At 42.3% G+C, this 22,614-nt stretch overlaps 1 protein-coding gene across 1 annotated transcript in view; it reads right to left on the bottom strand.

Annotated features, from left to right (window-relative positions):
- LOC135524695 (zinc transporter 7) overlaps positions 1–22,614 on the bottom strand; it is a 40,864-nt gene that overhangs the window by 15,353 nt on the left and 2,897 nt on the right. The window contains exons 4-8 of the mRNA XM_064952450.1: positions 20,905–20,992; positions 20,588–20,720; positions 13,296–13,514; positions 11,815–11,862; positions 10,677–10,812 (exon numbers count right to left, since the gene is read on the bottom strand). Coding sequence (XP_064808522.1) covers positions 10,677–10,812; positions 11,815–11,862; positions 13,296–13,514; positions 20,588–20,720; positions 20,905–20,992 — 624 coding nt within the window. The remainder of the gene's footprint in view (positions 1–10,676; positions 10,813–11,814; positions 11,863–13,295; positions 13,515–20,587; positions 20,721–20,904; positions 20,993–22,614) is intronic.

Here is a 22,614-nt window from a genome sequence, read left to right as displayed (position 1 = left end):
ATAGACTGCATCCAATTTGTTGAGTAGGGTATTGGAGGCTATTTTGTAAATGACATCGCCAAAGTCGAGGATTGGTAGGCTGGTCAGTTTTACAAAGGTATGTTTGGCAGCATGAGTGAAGGATGCTTTGTTGCGAAATAGGAAGCCAATTCTAGATTAACTTTGGATTGGAGATATTTGATATGGGTCTGGAAGGAGAGTTTACAGTCTAACCAGACACCTAAGTATTTGTAGTTGTCCACATATTCTAAGTCAGAGCCGTCCAGAGTAGTGATGTTGGACAGGTGCGGGTAGCGATCGGTTGAAGAGCATGCATTTAGTTTTACTTGTATTTAAGAGCAATTGGAGGCCACGGAAGGAGAGTTGTATGGCATTGAAGCTTGCCTGGAGGGTTGTTAACACAGTGTCCAAAGAAGGGCCAGAAGTATACAGAATGGTGTTGTCTGCGTAGAGGTGGATCAGAGACTCACCAGCAGCAAGAGCGACCTCATTGATGTATACAGAGAAGAGAGTCGGTCCAAGAATTGAACCCTGTGGCACCCCCAAAGAGACTGCCAGAGGTCTGGACAGCAGACCCTCCGATTTGACACACTGAACTCTATCAGAGAAGTAGTTGGTGAACCAGGCGAGGCAATCATTTGAGGCTGCCGATGAGGATGTGTTGATTGACAGAGTCGAAAGCCTTGGCCAGATCAATGAACACGGCTGCACAGTAATGTTTCTTATCGATGGCGGTTAAGATATCGTTTAGGACCTTGAGCGTGGCTGAGGTGCACCCATGACCAGCTCTGAAACCAGATTGCATAGCAGAGAAGGTATGGTGAGATTCGAAATGGTCGGTAATCTGTTTGTTGACTTGGCTTTCGAAGACCTTAGAAAGGCATGGTAGGATAGATATAGGTCTGTAGCAGTTTGGGTCAAGAGTGTCCCCCCCTTTGAAGAGGGGGATGACCGCAGCTGCTTTCCAATCTTTGGGAATCTCAGACAACACGAAAGAGAGGTTGAACAGGCTAGTAATAGGGGATGCAACAATTTCGGCAGATCATTTTAGAAAGGGTCCAGATTGTCTAGCCCGGCTGATTTGTAGGGGTCCAGATTTTGCAGCTATTTCAGAACATCAGCTGAAAGGATTTGGGAGAAGGAGAAATGGGGAAGGCTTGGGCGAGTTGCTGTGGGGGGGTGCAGTGCTGTTGACCGGGGTAGGAGTAGCCAGGTGGAAAGCATGGCCAGCCGTAGAAAAATGCTTATTGAAATTCTCAATTATGGTGGATTTATCAGTGGTGACAGTGTTTCCTATCTTCAGTGCAGTGGGCAGCTGGGAGGAGGTGTTCTTATTCTCCATGGACTTTACAGTGTCCCAGAACTTTTTTGAGTTAGTGTTGCAGGAAGCAAATTTCTGCTTGAAAAAGCTAGCCTTGGCTTTTCTAACTGCCTGTGTATAATGGTTTCGAGCTTCCCTGAACAGTTCAAATTGTTTGGGTCCAGACCTGGATAGTAGGACAGAACTGTGCAGGCTATCTTTGCAGTAGATTGCAACACCGCCCCCTTTGGCAGTTCTATCTTGTCTGAAAAGGTTGTAGTTTGGAATTAAAATTTCAGATTTTTTGGTAGTCTTCCTAAGCCAGGATTCAGACACAGCTAAAACATCCGGGTTGGCAGGGTGTGCTAAAGCAGTGAATAGAACAAACTTAGGGAGGAGGCTTCTAATGTTAACATGCATGAAACTAAGGCTATTACGGTTACAGAAGTCGTCAAAAGTGAGCGCCTGGGGAATAGGAGTGGAGCTAGGCACTGTAGGGCCTGGGCGCGGCTCAAAGCAATAAGAATTGGTCGTCTAGAACAGAGAGTAAAAGGAGGTTTCTGGGGGCGATAAAATAGCATCAAGGTATAATGTACAGACAAAGGTATGGTAGGATGTGAATACAGTGGAGGTAAACCTAGGTATTGAGTGATGAAGAGAGATAGTCTCTAGAAACATAATTGAAACCAGGAGATGTCATTGCATGTGTGGGTGGTGGAACTATATATACTATATATATACATGTATAAGGAATGTATAGGTTGGGGTCAATGAAAGGTGGATAGGAATTTGAGCTATGGAAAGTTACTGAGTGAGACAAGGGGAAATGCAGAAAGTTCATATTCTGGTCCTATGCAGAGAGGCAAAAGGGCAACATTCTAGTTTCAATTCCTGATAAGGCAGGTTGTCTGTGGAACTATGGAGGAATTTGGCTCGAGGTCAAGTCAACAGATGATTTGAGAATGAATTCATTGAGAAACCTCTGGGAGGGGGGCCCCCACAATGACCCTCTTACTTACAGTCCTCTCTCACAAACATCTCACAAACATACAGTACCAGTGAAAAGTTGGACACCTACTCATTCAATGGTTGTTTTTTTTTTTTTACTATTTTCTACATTGTAGAATAATAATGAAGACATTGTGAAATAACACAATGGTGGCAAATAACTCTGGCTGTACATCTGACTGGCATAATAATGCACATTGAGAAATTGTGACTAAACTCCAAAAAAACTAAGAAACTTTATTATGAAGCCAAGATCAATGATGAAGAATGACAGAAAAAAACTTGAGTACTTTATATGAAATTATGGGCAGAAAGCAAAATTCAACTCTTTCATCGAATCAGAGGGCTTATTCATCACATAACCATTTGATGTTGCCAATTATTTTAATGAATATTTCATTGGCATCGTGGGCAAACTTAGGCAGGAAATGCCCACAACAAAGTGAGCAATTATATCAATGTATAAAAAAAATAATAATGGAAGAAAAGCAGTGCAAGTTTGAATTTTGTCAAGTTAGTGTGGGAGAGGTGGAAAATTGTTGTTAACGATCAATAATGACAAACCTTCTGGCATTGACAACTTAGATGGAAAGCTACTTAGGACGGTAGCTGACTCTATAGCCACTCCTATCTCTCATTTTTAATCTTAGCCTCGAGGAAAGTCTTTGTCCTCATGCCTGGAGGGAAGTCAAAGTAATTCCGCTACCCAAGAGTGGTAAAGTGGCCTTTGCTGGTTCTAACAGCAGACCTATAAGCTTTCTGCCAGCTCTTAGCAAACTGTTGGAAAAAATGGTGTTTGACCAAACACAATGCTATTTCTCTGTAAACAAATTAATAGACTTTCAGCATGCTTCTAGGGAAGGGCACCCAGCATGTACTGCACTGACAAATGACTGATGATTGGTTGAAAGAAATTGATAAGAAGATTATGGGAGCTGTGCTGTTAGATTTCAGTGCAGCCTTTGATATTATTGACCACAACCAGTTGTTGAAAAAACTTAAGTGCTATGGCTTTTCAACCTCCGCTCTGAATCCACAATATGGCAATCTAATAGAACTCAAAGGGTTTTCTTTAATGGAAGCGTCGAATGTCAAACATATAAAGTGTGAGGTACCGCAGGGTTGCGCTCTACTCTTTTCTATTTTTACCAATGACCTTCCACTAGCATTAAACAAAGCACGTGTCCATGTATGCGGATGTTTCAACCGTACACGCATCGGCAACGACAGCTAATGAAATCACTGAAACCCTTAAGAGTTGCAGTCTGTTTTGAAATGGGTGGCCAGTAATAAACTGGTCCTGAACATCTCTAAAACTAAGAGCATTGTATTTGGTACAAATCATTCCTTAAGTGCTAGACCTCGCTGAATCTGGTAATGAACAGTGTGGCTGAGGACACTGAGGAGTTGAGGAGACTAAATGACTTGGCGTTACCTTATATTGTAAACTGTCATGGTCAAAACATAGCTTCAATGGCTGCAAAGATGGGGAGAGGTCTAGCCATAATAAAGAGATGCTCTGCTTTTGACACCACACTCAAAAAAGACAGTTCTGCAGGCTACAGTTTTGTCTAATCTTGATTATTGTCCAGTCGTGTGGTCCAGTGCTGCAAGGAAAGACCTAGTTACGCTGCAGCTGGCCCAGAACAGAGTGGCACGCTTTGCTCTTAATTGTCAGAGGGCTAATATAAATACTATGCACGCCAGTCTCTCTTGGCTAAGAGTTGAGGAGAGACTGACTGCATCACTTCTTTTTATAAGAAACATTGTGTTGAAAATGCCAAATTGTTTGCATAGTTACTTCCACAGCTCTGACACACACGTATCCCACAAAGGGTGTTTTCATTGTCCCCAAATCCAGAATAAATTCAAGAAAACGTACAGCATGGAACTTCTATTTCATATTGCTCAAATAAACAGCAAACCTGGTTTCAAAAAAACAGATAAAGCAACACCTCATGGCACAAAGCCTCTCCCTTATTTGACCTAGACAGTTTGTGTGTATGCATTGATATGTAGTCTACATGTGCCTTTTTAAAAATGTATGTAGTTCTGTCCTTGAGCTGTTCTTGTCTAATGATGTTCTGTATTATGTTTTGTGTGGACCCCAGGAAGAGTAGCTGCTGCTTTGGCAACAGATAATGGGGATCCTAATAAAATACCAAAAACCAAACAAAATACATTTTATATTTGAGATTCTTCAAATTAGCCACCCTTCACCTTGATGACATCTTTGCACAATCTTGGCATTCTCTAAACAGCTTCATGAGGTAGTCACCTGGAATGCATTTCAATTAACAGGTGTGCCTTCTTAAAAAGTTAATTTTTTAATGTGTTTGAGCCAATCAGTTGTGTTGTGACAAGGTTGGGGTGGTATACCCCAAGATACATTCAACATGATACATGTTGAAAGATAATGATAAAATAATTCCACTCTGAAACCTTATAACTGTATGAAATTGATTAGAATCATAAAATTATAATCTGATGTGTGTAGTTTTAGTCAGAATTAGATTAAACAATGTATCTGTACAGTGGAAAAACACAGACTGTCAGAGCAATGCGTAGCTTAGGATTTGAACTTGTATGTTTGTGCCGAAGAAGAAAACCGAGAACAGTTACTGTTTTTGGACCGACCTGGCTAGGCCTCTGAGGAACCTATGATAGCATAGGGAGTACTTCTAAAGGTTTCCCTAATCTCAGGGGAATGGAACTGTCGGCTGGGCAGTGATACACAGTGGTGAGAACTATGGAGAAGGATAAAACTCACCTACAGTTTTTGTGGAAGTATGTGCGTAAGATACCTACTGTGTGGAAGTATGTGCGCAGCTATAAAATGGATGTCTTTGTATAATGGACTTTAAAACGTTCTCTGAATTAACTTTAACTTTTTGCATAAGCTGAGTCTGACTAATTATTATTAAACCCATGGTCTTACAGATCTTGGGGATTGGTCAGAGCTATTGATTGTATCATTGGGATTGAAAATTCTCGTGACAGTAAAAGACCAAGTCCATATTATGGCAAGAACAGCTAAAACAAGCAAAGAGAAATGACAGTCCATCATTACTTTAAGACATGAAGGTCAGTCAAAGCGGAAATTTCAAGAACTTTGAACGTTTCTTTAAGTGCAGTCGCAAAAACCATCAAGCGCTATGATGAAACTGGCTCATGAGGACAACCACAGGAAAGGAAGACCGAGTTACCGCTGCTGCATAGGCTTCAATAGAGAGTTACCAGGTTACCAAGTTCAATAGAGTTACCAGACTCATAAATTGCAGCTCAAATATCAACTGTTCAGAGGAGATTGCATGTATCAGGCCTTCATGGTTGAATGGGAGTAAATAAACCACTACTAAAGAAAACCAATAAGAAGAAAAGACATGCTTGGGTCAAGAAACACGGGCAATGGACATTAGACCGGACATTAGCTTTTTGGTCTAAACGCCACTTGCCATGTTTGGAGGAAGAAGGATGAGTACAACCCCAAGAACACCACCCAAACCGTGAAGCATGGAGGTGGAAACATCATTCTTTGGGGATGCTTTTCTGCAAAGGGGATAGGGTGACTGCACAGTATTGAGGGGAGGATGGATGGGGCCCTGTATCGCGAGATCTTGGCCAACAACCTCCATCCCTCAGTAAGACCATTGAAGATGGGTCGTGGCTGGGTCTTTCAGCATGACAACGATCCAAAAAACACACAGCCAGGGCAACTAAGGAGTGGCTCCGTAAGAAGCACCTCAAGGTCCTAGAGTGGCCTAGCCAGTCTCCAGACCTGAACCCAATAGAAAATCTTTGGAGGGAGCCGAAAGTCCGTATTGTCCAGCGACAGCCCCAAAACCTGAAAGATCTGTATGGAGGAGTGGGCCAAAATCCCTGCTGCAGTGTGTGCAAACCTGGTCAAGAACTACAGGAAACATATGATCTCTGTAATTGCAAACAAAGGTTTCTGTACCAAATATTAAGTTCTGCTTCTGATGTATCAAATACTTACGTTATGCAATAAAATGCGAATTAATTACTTAAAAATGATAATGTGATTTTCTGGATTTTTGTTTTAGATTCTCTCACAGTTGAAGTGTGCCTATGATAAAACATTACAGACCTCTCCATGCTTTGTAAGTAGGAAAACCTGCAAAATCAGCAGTGTATCAAATACTTGTTCTCTACACTAACTATTCACCCCCCCCAGAGTGAATACTTTGTAGAGACACCTTTTGCAGCAATTACAGCTGCAAGTCTCTTGGGGCATGTCTCTATAAGCTTAGCACATTCTAGCCACTGGGATTTTCAACCATTCTTCAAGGCAAAGCTGCTCCAGCTCCTTCAAGTTGGATGGGTTCTGCTGGTGTACAGCAATCTTTAAGTCATACCACAGATTCTCAATTGGATTGAGGTCTGGGATTTGACTAGGCCATTCCAAGACATTTAAATGTTTCCCCTTTAACCATTCGAGTGTTGCTTTAGCAGTATGCTTAGGGTCATTGTCCTGCTGGAAGGTGAACCTCCGTCCCAGTCTCAAATCTCTGGAAGACTGAAACAGGTATCCCCCATGAATTTCCCTGTATTTAGCGCCATCCATCATTCCTTCAATTCGCACCAGTTTCCCAGTCCCTGACAATTAAAAACATACCCACAGCATGATGCTGCCACCACAATGCTTCACTGTGGGGATTGTGTTCTCGGGGTGATAGTTTACGCCAGACAAAGCGTTTTTCTTGATGGCCAAATAGCGCAAATTTAGTCTCATCTAGCCAGAGAACCTTCTTGCATATGTTTGGGGAGTATTTTATTTATATTTTACCTTTATTTAACTAGGCAAGTCAGTTAAGAACAAATTCTTATTTTCAATGACGGCAGTGGGTTAACTGCCTGTTCAGGGGCAGAACGACAGATTTGTATGGGATGTTCAAAGTTTGATTTTATTTTTTAGAACCAAACCCTGATCTGTACTTCTCCACAACTTTGTCCCTGACCTTTTTGGAAAGCTCTTTGGTCTTCATAGTGCCACTTGCTTGGTGGTGTTGCAGACTCCGGGGCCTTTCAGGACAGGTGTATATATACACTGAGATCATGTGACAGATCATGTGACATTTAATTAGATTGCACACAGGTGGACTTTAACTGTGACTTCTGAAGTTAACTGGTTGTACCAGACCTTATTTAGAGGCTTCAGAGCAAAGGGGGTGAATACATATGCATGCACCACAAAACTTTTTTTTGTGTGATTTTTTTTTAAAGTTATTTTTTTAATTTCACTTCCCCAATTTGGACTATTTTGTGTATGTCCATTACATGAAATCCAAATAAAAATCAATTTAAATACAGATTGTAATGCAACAAAATATGAAAAACACCAAGGGGGTGAATACTTTTCCAAGGCACTCTAGTGGGACTATGATATGTTTTTCAACAGGACAATGACCCAACACACACATCCAGGCTGGGTAAGGGCTATTTGACCAAGAAGGAGAGTGATTGAGTGCTGCATCAGATGACCTGGCTTCCACAATCACCTGACCTCAACCCAATAGAGATGGTTTGGGATGAGTTGAACTGCAGAGTGAAGAAAAGCAGCCAACAAGTGCTCAGCATATATGTCGGAACTCCTTCAAGACTGTTGGAAAACCATTCCTCGTGAAGCTGGTTGAGAGAATGCCTAGTGTTCAAAGATGTCATCAAGGGAAAGGGTGGCCATTTGAAGAAGCTCAAATATAAAATGTATTTTGATTTGTTTAACACTTTTTTGGTAACCACATGTTATTTCAAAGTTGATGTCTTCACTATTATTCTACAATGTAGAAAATAGACAAATAAAGAAAAGCCCCTTGAATGAGTACATCCAAACTTTTGACTTATACTGTACATTTCGCGCCCACGAAGGTTCTAGCATCAGGCAGGGCCATGACTACACCAGTGAGAGGAACCAATTAAGTTCCTGACTAGCTACAGAGATGTATTATTGGCTGTCTAGATGTGTAAGGATTGACCCCACCTAGGAGGGTATAAATATGTGTTTGTGTAATCATGCTTCGTCTTTGCAGCTGTATGACAGTTTTTTAAACGTTTTATTTATTTCACCTTTATTTAACCAGGTAGGCTAGTTGAGAACAAGTTCTCATTTACAACTGCGACCTGGCCAAGATAAAGTATAGCAATGTGAACAGACAACAGAGTTACACATGGAGTAAACAATAAACAAGTCAAAAACACAGTAGAAAAAAATAGAGTCTATATATGTTTTGTGCAAAAGGCATGAGATAGGCAAATAATTACAATTTTGCAGACTAACACTGGAGTGATGAATGATCAGATGGTCGTGTACAGGTAGAGATACTGGTGTGCAAAAGATCAGAAAAGTAAATAAATATAAACAGTATGGGGATGAGGTAGGTAAAATTGGGTGGGCTATTTACCGATGGACTATGTACAGCTGCAGCGATCAGTTAGCTGCTCAGATAGCAGATGTTTGAAGTTGGTGAGGGAGATAAGTCTCCAACTTCAGCAATTTTTGCAATTCGTTCCAGTCACAGGCAGCAGAGAACTGGAAGGAAAGTCAGCCAAATGAGGTGTTGGCTTTAGGGATGATCAGTGAGATACACCTGCTGGAGCGCGTGCTACGGGTGGGTGTTGCCATCGTGACCAGTGAACTGAGAAGGCAGAGCTTTACCTAGCATGGACTTGAAGATGACCTGGAGCCAGTGGGTCTGGCGACGAATATGTAGCGAGGGCCAGCCGACTAGAGCATACAGGTCGCAGTGGTGGGTGATATAAGGGGCTTTAGTAACAAAACGGATGGCACTGTGAAAAACTGCATCCAGTTTGCTGAGTACAGTATTGGAAGCTATTTTGTAGATGACGTCGCTGAAGTCGAGGATCGGTAGGATAGTCAGTTTTACTAGGGTAAGTTTGGCGGCGTGAGTGAAGGAGGCTTTGTTGTGGAATAGAAAGCTGACTCTAGATTGGATTTTAGATTGGAGATGTTTGATATGAGTCTGGAAGGAGAGTTTACAGTCTAGCCAGACACCTAGGTACTTATAGATGTCCAGATATTCTAGGTCGGAACCATCCAGGGTGGTGATGCTAGTCGGGCGTGCGGGTGCAGGCAGCGAACGGTTGAAGAGCATGCATTTGGTTTTACTAGCGTTTAAGAGCAGTTGGAGGCCACGGAAGGAGTGTTGTATGGCATTGAAGCTCGTTTGGAGGTTAGATAGCACAGTGTCCAAGGAAGGGCCGGAAGTATACAGAATGGTGTCGTCTGCGTAGAGGTGGATCAGGGAATCGCCCGCAGCAAGAGCAACATCATTGATATATACAGAGAAAAGAGTCGGCCCGAGAATTGTACCCTGTGGCACCCCCATAGTGACTGCCAGAGGACCGGACAACATGCCCTCCGATTTGACACACTGAACTCTGTCTGCAAAGTAGAACCAGGCAAGGCAGTCATTAGAAAAACCGAGGCTACCGAGTCTGCCGTAAGAATAAGAATATGGTAATTGACAGAGTCGAAAGCCTTGACCAGGTCGATGAAGACGGCTGCACAGTATTGTCTTTTATCGATGGTGGTTATGATATCGTTTAGTACCTTGAGCGTGGCTGAGGTGCACCCGTGACTGGCTCGGAAACCAGATTGCACAGCGGAGAAGGTACGGTGGGATTCGAGATGGTCAGTGACCTGTTTGTTGACTTGACTTTCAAAGACCTTAGATAGGCAGGGCAGGATGGATATAGGTCTGTAACAGTTTGGGTCCAGGGTGTCTCCCCCTTTGAAGAGGGGGATGACTGCGGCAGCTTTCCAATCCTTGGTGGGTGAATAAACTTGGTTTGAGCTTTTTCTAGTCGTCCGTTTGAGTTTTTACTCTGTTCAGAACCTAACATGATCAGAGTTCATTTTTGCCATTGAAAGAAATATTGTAATACTAGCATCAGCCCTACTAAAGACATTAAGCTGGATACAAATACCTATATTCAATGTCATGGGAGAAGCCAGTGTGCAATATTCCTTGGGTGTGGCCCTACTTGTGGAGCATTCAAATTTCTCTGGAGTTCTCTGCTACCATGGCAAGTCAAAAACAATCCAAGTGAACTACACTAATGAGTCCAAAATCACAACTATTGGGCTGTGAATTAAGAACTGTTTGCAATAGCGCAAAAATCAAACAAAGGAAGTCTATATAACCTAAAAAGTTATGTCATGGTTTGAGCTGTACTTAGGGTATCTGGTTCCATCATGAAGATAATGCTTCCAAACTGTACTGGTGAAAACCCTTTCTATGTGTATGTGCTACTTTCCGGCAGAAGTTTGACGATGGTAAAATGAGTGTGTGACCTGTTGGGAATTTACTGCTGTGTACGGTCATCTCACCTGACTCCGATCAGAATGGAGATGCACATGGAGCAGATTGGGTCAGCGATCATCAGGTCATACTTCTGCATCAGGATGGCCGAGATGATCACGCCAACGCTGCCCAGGGTGTCTGCTACGATATGTAAAAACACCCCTGCAAAACAACATTAGTTGTCATAAGTATTTCATATCATCCTTATCTACAAATAAGTCCCGCAACCAACACTGGGCAGAAGTTAAAACATTTATTTTTATAATAATTTTAAACTTTTTAACATTCATGCTCAACACATAAGTACTCAGACTTCGGAAATCAAGCTACTGTATCAGTTACAACTGAAGTTTTTTTTTAGCCCAGTTGGGCAGGTTGATTTGGACTTTATGTAAGGTGCAGCTCTGACACTGGACTCACTTCCGCTGACTCTGGGCTGACATGTCACATGTATGTCACATTGTTCACATGGGCTTATGCATTGCACCGCTCTCCTTGAGAGCAAGCTACAACTTCCCCCCACAGTCCCAAGGTCAAAAGGTTATACAACTCCAATTTCCCCACAACACAGACTGTTTAGTCCTTTCATATTCACGTCGATTTAAACTTCAGAAGTTAAGATATAGGCGGCAGGTAGCCTAGCGGTTAGAGCATTGGACCAAAAGGTTGCTGGTTCGAATACCTGCGCCGACAAGGTAAAGAAATCTGTCGATGTGCCCTTGAGCAAGGCACTTAACCCTAATTTGCTCCAGGGCCGCTGTACTATTATTACTACACATTTCACTGAACCTCGTCGGTGTGGAGAATAAAAACTAAGACAGTGAAATTATATTAATAGGTACACAACATTTTTTTAGCCTCAAAACATTTTCCCGGTGTTTAAAGGGCACTTCAACCACAAATTGCTACTGTGCCTATAACTTTGATTTGGGGCATTTTTCTGAAGCCCAATCTAGCACTGCAATTGTACAGGAGACAATACATTTTATTTTATTATCTTGAACTGGATGAAAATTCATGACTACAATCTCACTCCGTTACGGAGGTGACGGATGGTGGCATAAGCAAATATTTTAAAATAAAAATTACAGTAGGTGAACAAATTAGTCAATAGCTAATTTGATGCACAGCATAATCCAGCTAAGTCGTTTAAATGTTCAGTACCTTGCAAAATCTGTTTGCTGGAACCCTTGCCCGGTGTGTGCAGTTCATCTGGAATAAATAAATACATTAAATACAGCAGACAATTAGTATAGAAAACAGGGCAAACAACAAATTGGATTCACAACAGCATTTCAACTGCCTGCACAGGTTCAGCGAGACAATATATAATAACAACTGTCATTTGGCAGACGCTTTTATCCAAACGTATGGGTGGGTGGCGCCAGGACGTATGGGTGGGTGGGTGGCGCCGGGACGTATGGGTGGGTGGGTGGCCCCGGGACGTATGGGTGGGTGGGTGGCCCCGGGACGTATGGGTGGGTGGGTGGCCCCGGGACGTATGGGTGGGTGGGTGGCCCCGGGACGTATGGGTGGGTGGGTGGCCCCGGGACGTATGGGTGGGTGGCCCCGGGACGTATGGGTGGGTGGCCCCGGGACGTATGGGTGGGTGGCCCCGGGACGTATGGGTGGCCGGCGCCGGGACGTATGGGTGGCCGGCGCCGGGACGTATGGGTGGCCGGCGCCGGGACGTATGGGTGGCCCCAGGAATCGAACCCATAACCCTGGCAGTGCAAGCGCCATGCTCTACCAACTTAATCATACAGGACCGTGACTGAAAAGGTGATTGAAGTGTCAGCTCACATGTCACACCGTGTAGTGCTAGCAAAGACTGAATTGTGGTAAAAGTGTTAGACAACGGTGAGTGAAGAGTCAATTACACATACTGAACAATCAGGCCTTAAAAAAACAGCTCCCTTTCCCCAACACTACATCTTTGAGTCCCGCTTGTAGAGCTGACAGGATTTGGAAGGTATCAGCAATGTGGTAATAGCACCACCTAGCGTTATAGGCAAAGAGTCATTTTCAGCTAGAGGGCACTAATTCAGTGTGTAGAGATTTACATTTAAAGGGTAAATATGTTGTTCAAACATATTTGATTTGATAAATAGTTGAGGTATGGGGCTGGAAAAATGTGACCGCTCAAATTCATAGACACCATGGATGGTCAAACCATTTGAGGCTATACAGTGTTTGTTTACAATAGCGTTAAAAAAAAGCATATGTTTGGGTTTCTGATGGGGTACGACAGTCGAACTAAGCTCATAGGCATTTATAAGTTACACTAAGAATCATTGGGTATCATGAATTTAAAAGTCCAGAAATGGATGTAGCAACCCAAATTGCACCTTTAACAAGGAATGGTAAGAATTTATTTGGGATTGGTTCCCTAAATAATGCCAACACATTGAGAAGCAGAAAACTCATTTAAAGTATCTTCAATATGAATCTACAACTAATTATTGGGAAAATGTTGCTGGTGTTTGCATTTTCATACATATTCACTCTCCTCAAATGTTTTGTGTATTTACCTCAATGGAAATAACACATTGTAACCCACTGAAATAACTACCAATTCTGGAACAAGAGACTGAGAATTCACACTGCATTACAGCCATTTAGTTCTGTGCCGGGTGTGGTCTCACCATGGCAGTGGGGGTCATCATGGGAGTGACCGTGCCCTCCATGGCTGTGCCCATGTCCATCTCCATGGCTGTGCCCATGTCCATCTCCATGGCTGTGCCCATCTCCATCTCCATGGCTGTGCCCGTGCCCATCTCCGTGTTTGGACTCATGCCCATGCCCCCCATGGCTGTGTCCGTGGCCCGTACTGCCATTGAACAAAGAGTGACTGTGGCCATGACCTGCAGAGATAGAAGACACAGATTATCATCATTATTATTACTGAAAAAATGTCAGCGGCACAGTTTATTCTTGTGCTCAAACACCTACATCTGTGTCAAGAGGAAAACATGTAAATCAGTTGACATTCTATTGAACATAAAGGTGAAAGAATATACACTTGGCATTGGTGCTCTTCTATTCAGGGTGCTCCCTGCTTGAGGAACGTGTTCAGCTAATTAACCTGACCAAAGTCATACTTTAGTAAATGTCAAATCAAATTACATGTCACATGCGTGGAAAACAACAGGTGTAGACCTTTCATGGCTTAGTTACAAGCCCTCAACACTAATTTTTCTTTAACTGCATTGTTGGTTAAGTAATTGTTTATTTGTTTAAACAAGGGGTCCTGGTACAGAGTCAATGTGCGGGGGCACCGGGTAATATGTACAAGTGGGGGGGGAGCTGTTAAGTCTGGAGCTCCGGTACCGCTTGTCGTGCGGTAGCAGAGAGAACAGTCTATGACTAGGGTGGCTGGAGTCTGACCATTTTTTGGGCCTTCCTCTGACACCGCCTGGTATAGAGGTCCTGGATGGCAGGTAGTTTGGCTCCTGTGATGTACTGGGCCTTACACACTACCCTCTGTAGTGCCCTGTGGTTGGAGGCCGAGCAGTTGCCATACCAGGCAGTGATGCAAAAAGTAATGTTGAAAGATGCATTTATATTGCATTTATAAGATGCATTTATATTCCTAAAACTTAAGTTGAAAATGATGCTGTCGCTGCTTCCTGCTGACAAGACATTTAGATAAATATCAGGTTAAATGTCCAAATCAATAACCAATATGCAGAAACAATCTGATGTATTGAAAATATAAATTGTAATATCTGCAGTCGTGGACAAAAGTTGAGAATGACACAAATATTAATTTTCACAAAGTTTGCTGCTTCAGTGTCTTTAGATATTTTTGTCAGATGTTACTATGGAATACTGGAGTATAACGACAAGCATTTCATAAGTGTCAAAGGCTTTCTGACAATTACATGAAGTTATTGCAAAGAGTCAATATTCGCAGTGTTGACACTTCTTTTTCAAGACCTCTGCAATCCGCCCTGGCATGCTGTCAATTAATTAATTTCTGGGCCACATCCTGACTGATGGCAGCCCATTCTTGCATAATCAATGCTTGGAGTTTGTGGGTTGTTTGTTTGTCCACCCGCCTCTTGATGATTGACCACAAGTTCTCAATGGGATTAAGGTCTGGGAGTTTCCTGGCCATAGACCCAAAATATCAATGCTTTGTTCCCATTTTGCCTTAAGGCAAGGTGCTCCATCATGCTGGAAAAGGAATTGTTAGTCACCAAACTGTTTCTGGATGGTTGGGAGAAGTTGCTCTCGGAGGATGTGTTGGTACCATTCTTTATTCATGGCCGTGTTCTTTGGCAAAATTGTGAGTGAGCCCACTCCCTTGGCTGAGAACCCACCCCACACATGAATGGTCTCAGGATGCTTTACTGTTGGCATGACACAGGACTGATGGTAGCGCTCACCTTGTCTTCTCCGGACAAGATTTTTTCCGAATGCCCCAAACAATCGGAAAGGGGATTCATCAGAGAAAATGACTTTACCCCAGTCCTCAGCAGTCCAATCCCTGTACCTTTTGCAGAATATCAGTCTGTCCCTGATGTTTTTCCTGGAGAGAAGTGGCTTCTTTGCTGCCTTCTTGACACCAGGCCATCCTCCAAACGTCTTTGCCTCACTATGCGTGTAGATTCACTCACACCTGCCATTCCTGAGCAAGCTCTGTACTGGTGGTGCCCCGATCCCGCAGCTGAATTCATTTTAGGAGACCGTCCTGGTACTTGCTGGACTTTCTTGGGCGCCCTGAACACTTTCTCACGATAAATGGTTGATTTAGGTACAATCTTACTGGCAGCAATATCCTTGCCTGTGAAGCCATTTTTGTGCAAAGCAATGATGAAGGCACGCGTTTCCTTGCAGGTAACCATGGTTGACAGATGAACAATGATTCCAAGCACCACCCTCCTTTTGAAGCTTCCAGTCTGTTATTCGGACTCAATCAGAATGACAGAGTGATCTCCAGCCTTGTCCTCGTCAACACTCACACCTGGGTTAAGAGAATCACTGACATGTCAGTTGGTCCTTTTGTGGCAGTGCTAAAATGCAGCGGAAATGTTTTGGGGGGATTCAGTTCATTTGCATGGCAAAGAGGGACTTTGCAATTAATTGCAATTCATCTGATCACTCTTCATAACATTCTGGAGTATATGCAAATTGCCATCATACAAACTGAGGCAGTTTTTCAACCACTCCACACATTTCTTGTTAACAGATTATAGTTTTGGCAAGTTGGTTAGGACATCTACTTTGTGTATGACAAGTAATTTTATCAACAATAGTTTACAGACAGATCATTTCACTTATAATTCACTGTATCATAATTCCAGTGGGTCAGAAGTTTACATACACTAAGTTGACTATGCCTTCAAACAGCCTGGACTATTCCAGAAAACTATGTCACAGCGTTTGAGACTTCTGACAGGCTAATTGACATAATTGGAGTCAATTGGAGGTCTACCTGTGGATGTATTTCAAGGCCTACCTTCAAACTCAGTGCCCCTTTGCTTGACATCATGGGAAAATCAAAATAAATCAGCCAAGACTTCAGAAAAAAAATGTTAGACCTCCACAAGTCTGGTTCATCCTTGGGAGCAATTTCAAAATGCCTGAGGGTACCACATTCATCTGTATAAACAATAGTACGCAAATATAAACACCATGGGACCACACATCCGTCATACCGTTCAGGAAGAAGGCGCATTCTGTCTCCTAGAGATGAACGTACTATGGTGCGAAAAGATCAAATCAATCCTAGAACAACATCAAAGGAGCTTGTGAAGAAGCTGGAGGAAACCGGTACAAAAGTATCTATATCCACAGTAAAAACAAGTCCTATATCGACATAACCTGAAAGGCCACTCAGCAAGGAAGAAACCACTGCTCTAAAACCACCATAAAAAAAAGTCAGACTACAGTTTGCAACTGCACATGGGGACAAAGATTGTATTTTTTGGAGAAATGTCCTCTGGGCTGATGAAACAAAAATATAACTGTTTAGCCATAACGACCATAGTTATGTTTGGAGGAAAAAGGGGGAAGCTTGCAAGCCGAAGAACACTATCCCAACCATGAAACACGGGGGTGGCAGCATCATGTTGTGGAGGTGCTTTGCTGCAGGAGGGACTGGTGCACTTCACAAAATAGATGGCATCATGAGGTAGGAAAATTATGTGGATATATTAAAGCAACATCTCAAGACATCAGTCAGGAAGTTCAAGCTTGGTCACAAATGAGTCTTCCAAATGGGCAATGACCCCAAGCAATACAGTGGGGCAAATAAGTATTTAGTCAGCCACCAATTGTGCAATTTCTCCCACTTATTTATTTGCAAATTATGGTGGAAAATAAGTATTTGGTCAATAACAAAAGTTTCTCAATACTTTGTTATTGCCAACAAAGGGTATATAACAGAGGTCAAACGTTTTCTGTAAGTCTTCACAAGGTTTGCACACACGGTTGCTGGTATTTTGACCCATTCCTCCGTGCAGATCTCCTCTAGAGCAGTGATGTTTTGGGGCTGTTGCTGGGCAACACGGACTTTCAACTCCCTCCAAAGATTTTCTATGGGGTTGAGATCTGGAGACTGGCTAGGCCACTCCAGGACCTTGAAATGCTTCTTACGAAGCCACTCCTTCGTTGCCCGTGCGGTGTGTTTGGGATCATTGTCATGCTGAAAAACACAGCCACCTTTCATCTTCAATGCCCTTGCTGATGGAAGGAGGTTTTTCACTCAAAATCTCACGATACATGGCCCCATTCATTCTTTCCTTTACACGGATTAGTCATCCTGGTCCCTTTGCAGAAAAACAGCCCCAAAGCATGATGTTTCCACCCCCATGCTTCACAGTAGTTATGGTGTTCTTTGGATGCAACTCAGCATTCTTTGTCCTCCAAACACAACGAGTTGAGTTTTTACCAAAAAGTTATATTTTGATTTCATCTGAACATATGACATTCTCCCAATCTTCTTCTGGATCATCCAAATGCTCTCTCACAAACTTCAGACGGGCCTGGACATGTACTGGCTTAAGCAGGGGGACACGTCTGGCACTGCAGGATTTGAGTCCCTGGCGGCGTAGTGTGTTACTGATGGTAGGCTTTGTTACTTTGGTCCCAGCTCTCTGCAGGTCATTCACTCGGTCCCCCTGTGTGGTTCTGAGATTTTTGCTCACCGTTCTTGTGATCATTTTGACCCCACGGGGTGAGATCTTGCGTGGAGCCCCAGATCGAGGGAGATTATCAGTGTTCTTGTATGTCTTCCATTTCCTAATAATTGCTCCCACAGTTGATTTCTTCAAACCAAGCTGCTTACCTATTGCAGATTCAGTCTTCCCAGCCTGGTGTAGGTCTACAATTTTGTTTCTGGTGTCCTTTGACAGCTCTTTGGTCTTGGCCATAGTAGAGTTTGGTGTGACTTTGAGGTTGTGGACAGGTGTCTTTTATACTGATAACAAGTTCAAACAGGTGCCATTAATACAGGTAATGAGTGGAGGACAGAGGAGCGTCCTAAAGAAGAAGTTACAGGTCTGTGAGAGCCAGAAATCTTGCTTGTTTGTAGGTGACCAAATACTTATTTTCCACCATAATTTGCAAATCAGAAAAAAATCCTACAATGTGATTTTCTGGATTTATTTCCCTAATTGTGTCTGTTATAGTTGAAGTGTAGCTATGATGAAAATTACAGGCCTCCCTCATTTTTTTTAAGTGGGAGAACTTGCACAATTGGTGGCTGACTAAATACTCCCCCCCCCCCCCACTGTACTTCCAAAGTTGTGTCAAAATGGCTTAAGGAAAACAAAGTCAAGGTATTGGAGTGGCCATCACAAAGCCCCGACCTCAATCCTATAGAATATTTGTGGGCAGAACTAACAAAGTGTGTGCGAGCAAAGAGGCCTACAAACCTGACTCCGTTACACAGCTCTGTCAGGAGGAATGGCCCAAAATTCATCCAACTTATTGTGGGAAGCTTGTGGAATGCTACCCGAAACATTTGACCCAAGTTAAATTTAAAAGCAATGCTACCAAATACTAATTGAGTGTATGTAAACTTCTGACCCACTGGGAATGTGATGAAAGAAATAAAGGCTGAAATAAATCAAATCATTCTCTACTATTATTCTGACATTTCACATTTAAAAAAAAGTGGTGATCCAAACTGACCTAAGACAGGAATTTTTACTAGGATTAAATGTCAGGAATTGTGAAAAACGGAGTTTAAATGTATTTGGCTAAGGTGTATGTAAACTTCAGACTTCCACTGTACATGTGCAACAATAGCAATCATATCACTTGCATTTTTTTTTTAAACAAGCACCTTAAACTGCACACGCACCAAACACCGTTTGTTTTGACAAGTGGCAACAAATCACCGCTGTCGAAATTAGATTCCATGCTGTTCAAAGTAACTAAAAATGGAAACTGGAGATTTCTTTTAATCACTGGCTAGAGAACCTGCAGAAGACCGTCGGCTACATTTTGGAGTGATGCATTTGAATTTGGTGGTCAACAAAACGTAAAGAGAAATGTAACACTTATTTGTCAATTACTCATATCGATATCACGTTGAAATCAATTGCGCAAGAGGTTGCACGTCCTGTTAAAACTAACAGCTCAAAAACCACATTTTGAAGTGTTGCATTTTTTTTAATGTGGGTCGCAACACGGTAAGTGTAACGCAACACTTTTGTTAATCACTTCCATTAATATCACACTGAAATCAATAGAACGTTTGTGGTGTAGCGCGGTTTGAACTAACACTATTCAAAAGGCCACAGGGACACTGAGTAACCTATACATGGCTGGTTAGATGGAACTTGTAAAAGGCTTATATGTATATTTTGGAATGTCGGATGTTTATTTTGGGAGGCTGCCATCATGGAAGACAGAACATACAATTGTTTTGTTAGTTCACTTAAAAGAATCACAACAAGGCATAGAATACCAACACTGACAACAGTTGACTGCTATGCAAGTGATGATTTGACAGTCAAATCAATGTATTGTTGTGTGGCTAGAAACTTAACTATTCGTGTTATTTCATTAACAAGATTTAAGTCCTGAGCATCCCAGCGCGAGTGATAAAATGAATGGCACAAAGATATTGATCTGTTTAAAGCAATCAATGTTATGTAATCGTGATGACTAAACTTTTATACTAACATTACCAATCTGAGGTAAAACGGGTAATTCCACAATTTTATGGGGTGAAAATGCAACATTGTGTAAGGTAGTAGTAGCAAACTGTCCACATTAGCGAAATTAACATAATTTAATATGCCAAAATAATTTAACATGTCAACTCACAAACTATTGCAACAATGACATCTATTTCTCACTCATTTAGATTTAAAAAATGCTCTCGAACACAATTTACCGAGCGCTCTAGACTAGAGCCTTCAGTGTCTGTGCAGCAGGCTGAAAGTTTGACGTCCATAAGAGGAGTGTTTCTAAACTCTAATCGCATGTGAAGCTCAGCTTCAAGTCATGTGCATTTTGTCTGACTAGTTTCCCGACAAAACTAGCTTTCCTTCATACATTATATGAGACAAGCTAATATTAGTGTGTTTGAAAAGGGTACAGGGACTGGTGACTTCAGAGTGGACAGGGGTTAGGCGGAGAGCAGAGGGATTTGGGAAAGAGAGAGATACTTGGGAAAGAAAGAGTAGAGAGAAAGCCAAATGTGAGCCTGGGAAGGATGAGTGAACAACTTGGGGGACAGGCAAGTAAAGGAACCTTAGGAGAAAAATTGATAAGGCAAACCACCTCATGGCTCCACCCCAATACTATATGCTCTTAGACCTAGCATAGAAGCACAAGGAGGAAGTACAGGAACTTTGAAGAGAGAAATGATCAGGAAAGGACTGACCACTTGGGAGAGTGTGATGATTAGGGGATTGTGTAGTGATAGAGGTGCAAAGTGACACTGGAGAGCGAGAGAGAGATGTCCTGGTCCTACCTTCATCCCCGCCGTGAGAGTGGCCGTGGCCCCCGTGCTGGAACACAAAGATGCCAACCAGGTTAACCAGCAGTCCAGCGACGGACACTGGTAGCAGGCGATCGTGATTCACGTGTGGCGGCTCCAAAGCCCTCTGTCAGGAGCAGCAGGAGACGAGACCAGTCAAACATCAAAAAAACGTTATTCAGAATGGATCATCTTAAATAAAAAAAAGGTAGACAATTGTCACTTTCAGTTTAAAAAAAATAATTGTCTAAACACTAGGCCCATCAACCTGGTTTCATTATGTGATATCATGAAAATGACTTGTGACATACCTCTACACCTTCTGAGAAAATGAAGAAGGCAGTGAAGATGAGGAACAGGCCATTCACAAACCCTGCCAACACCTCTGCCCTCACATACCTGGAAAAAGAGATAAGAATTAGAAAAACAATACACACAGGTAAACAATAAAAGGCTGATCGCCTATCCAAATACCAATGGGATTTAAAACAACTGCACCACCTTTGTTACATGAGTAGCAATACACACATCCAAATGTGTACTGAAGGTAGGGCTGTGACAGTCATGGAATTTTACATGTCTTATTTGTCAGTCAAACGACCACCGTTATAGTCGTTCATGAAGCACATTGCTCCTCTCCTCCTAACTGTCACAGTATGCCCTGTTTTTGGTAAGCCATTGAGTGAATGCATTTCATGATAATAGTTTGCAACAAAACCTTGCTGAAACAAGGAGCAATGAAGTTTCATCACGGTGTAGAATCCATGTGCCCATGGAAATTTAAACTTCCGAATTCAGCAGTCTTCAGTCAGCCGTTTGTTCCACAACACAAAATTCTAAAACTTTCTCTCCGCTCCTCTCGCTTTATAACAGCTGTTATGTGAACCAGGCTTACTTTTACTTGACTACTTTTGGGTAGAGTTTATCGACTTAAAAATTAAGTTCACAAAAAATAAATGGTTATGACTTATTTTAATCACAGTCTTCATCCATAATCGTCGGTTACACAATTATACAATTACCGCACCAGCCCTAAGTGAAGGTGCACATTCTGTCACAGAAAGTTTTAGTGCTCACCAGGAGGATTGGAAACCCTGGATATCAATAAAGGCATAAGATCACAAATAATGCAGGTATCCGTATATGCTTGGAAAATGGAGACATCACAAACGTCAATGTAAACATGAGCAGACACACCTTATTAGTTTGAGACAACGTAACCTTTGTAGCTTCACTCTTTGCTAGCACTCTATATCAGAGGTGTAAAGCTCAATTTGCCCCACGGACCACATACAGTCTTAGTTGAGGTCTGGAGGGCCGCTCTAAAAAAACGTTATATTTATTTGTAATGGGAATATTTAAGATGAATAAAGTTAATATTCAGTTAAGAGTAATTAACACAATGCTAGACATTTATATGTTTTCCCTTTCTGCAACACACATGATTTCCAGAGTTATGTTTGTGATACTGATGTGTGTTGGGGTTGATGGTCACTAGACTTGATACTTGAATGTTATAGGTTGTTCTCATCTGATAGTGATTGACATCAGAGCTACTGAAGGAACAAGTACTGAGAACACACTGATTATTATAAACTGAGAAAAAAAAGAAACGTCCTCTCACTGTCAACTGCGTTTATTTTCAGCAAACTTAACATGTGTACATATTTGTATGAACATAAGATCCACCACTGAGAAATAAACTGAACAAGTTCCACAGACATGTGACCTACAGAAATTGAATGTGTCCCTGAACAAACGGGGGGGGGGGGTCAAAATCAAAAGTCAGTCAGTATCTGGTGTGGCCACCAACTGCATTAAGTACTGCAGTGCATCTCATCCTCATGGACTGCACCAGATTTGCCAGTTCTTGGTGGAAGAGTGAGGTAACATCTCACAGCAAGGCACCTGCAAGTTCACGGATATTTCTGGAGGGAATGGCCCTAGCCCTCACCCTCCGATCCAACAGGTCCCAGACGTGCTCAATGGGATTGAGATCCAGGCTCTTCGCTGACCATAGC

The sequence above is a fragment of the Oncorhynchus masou genome, chromosome 31 (assembly GCF_036934945.1).
Source record: "Oncorhynchus masou masou isolate Uvic2021 chromosome 31, UVic_Omas_1.1, whole genome shotgun sequence".
In the NCBI taxonomy this organism is placed as follows: Eukaryota; Metazoa; Chordata; class Actinopteri; order Salmoniformes; family Salmonidae; genus Oncorhynchus; species Oncorhynchus masou.
This window is presented reverse-complemented; position numbering and strand designations above follow the sequence as displayed.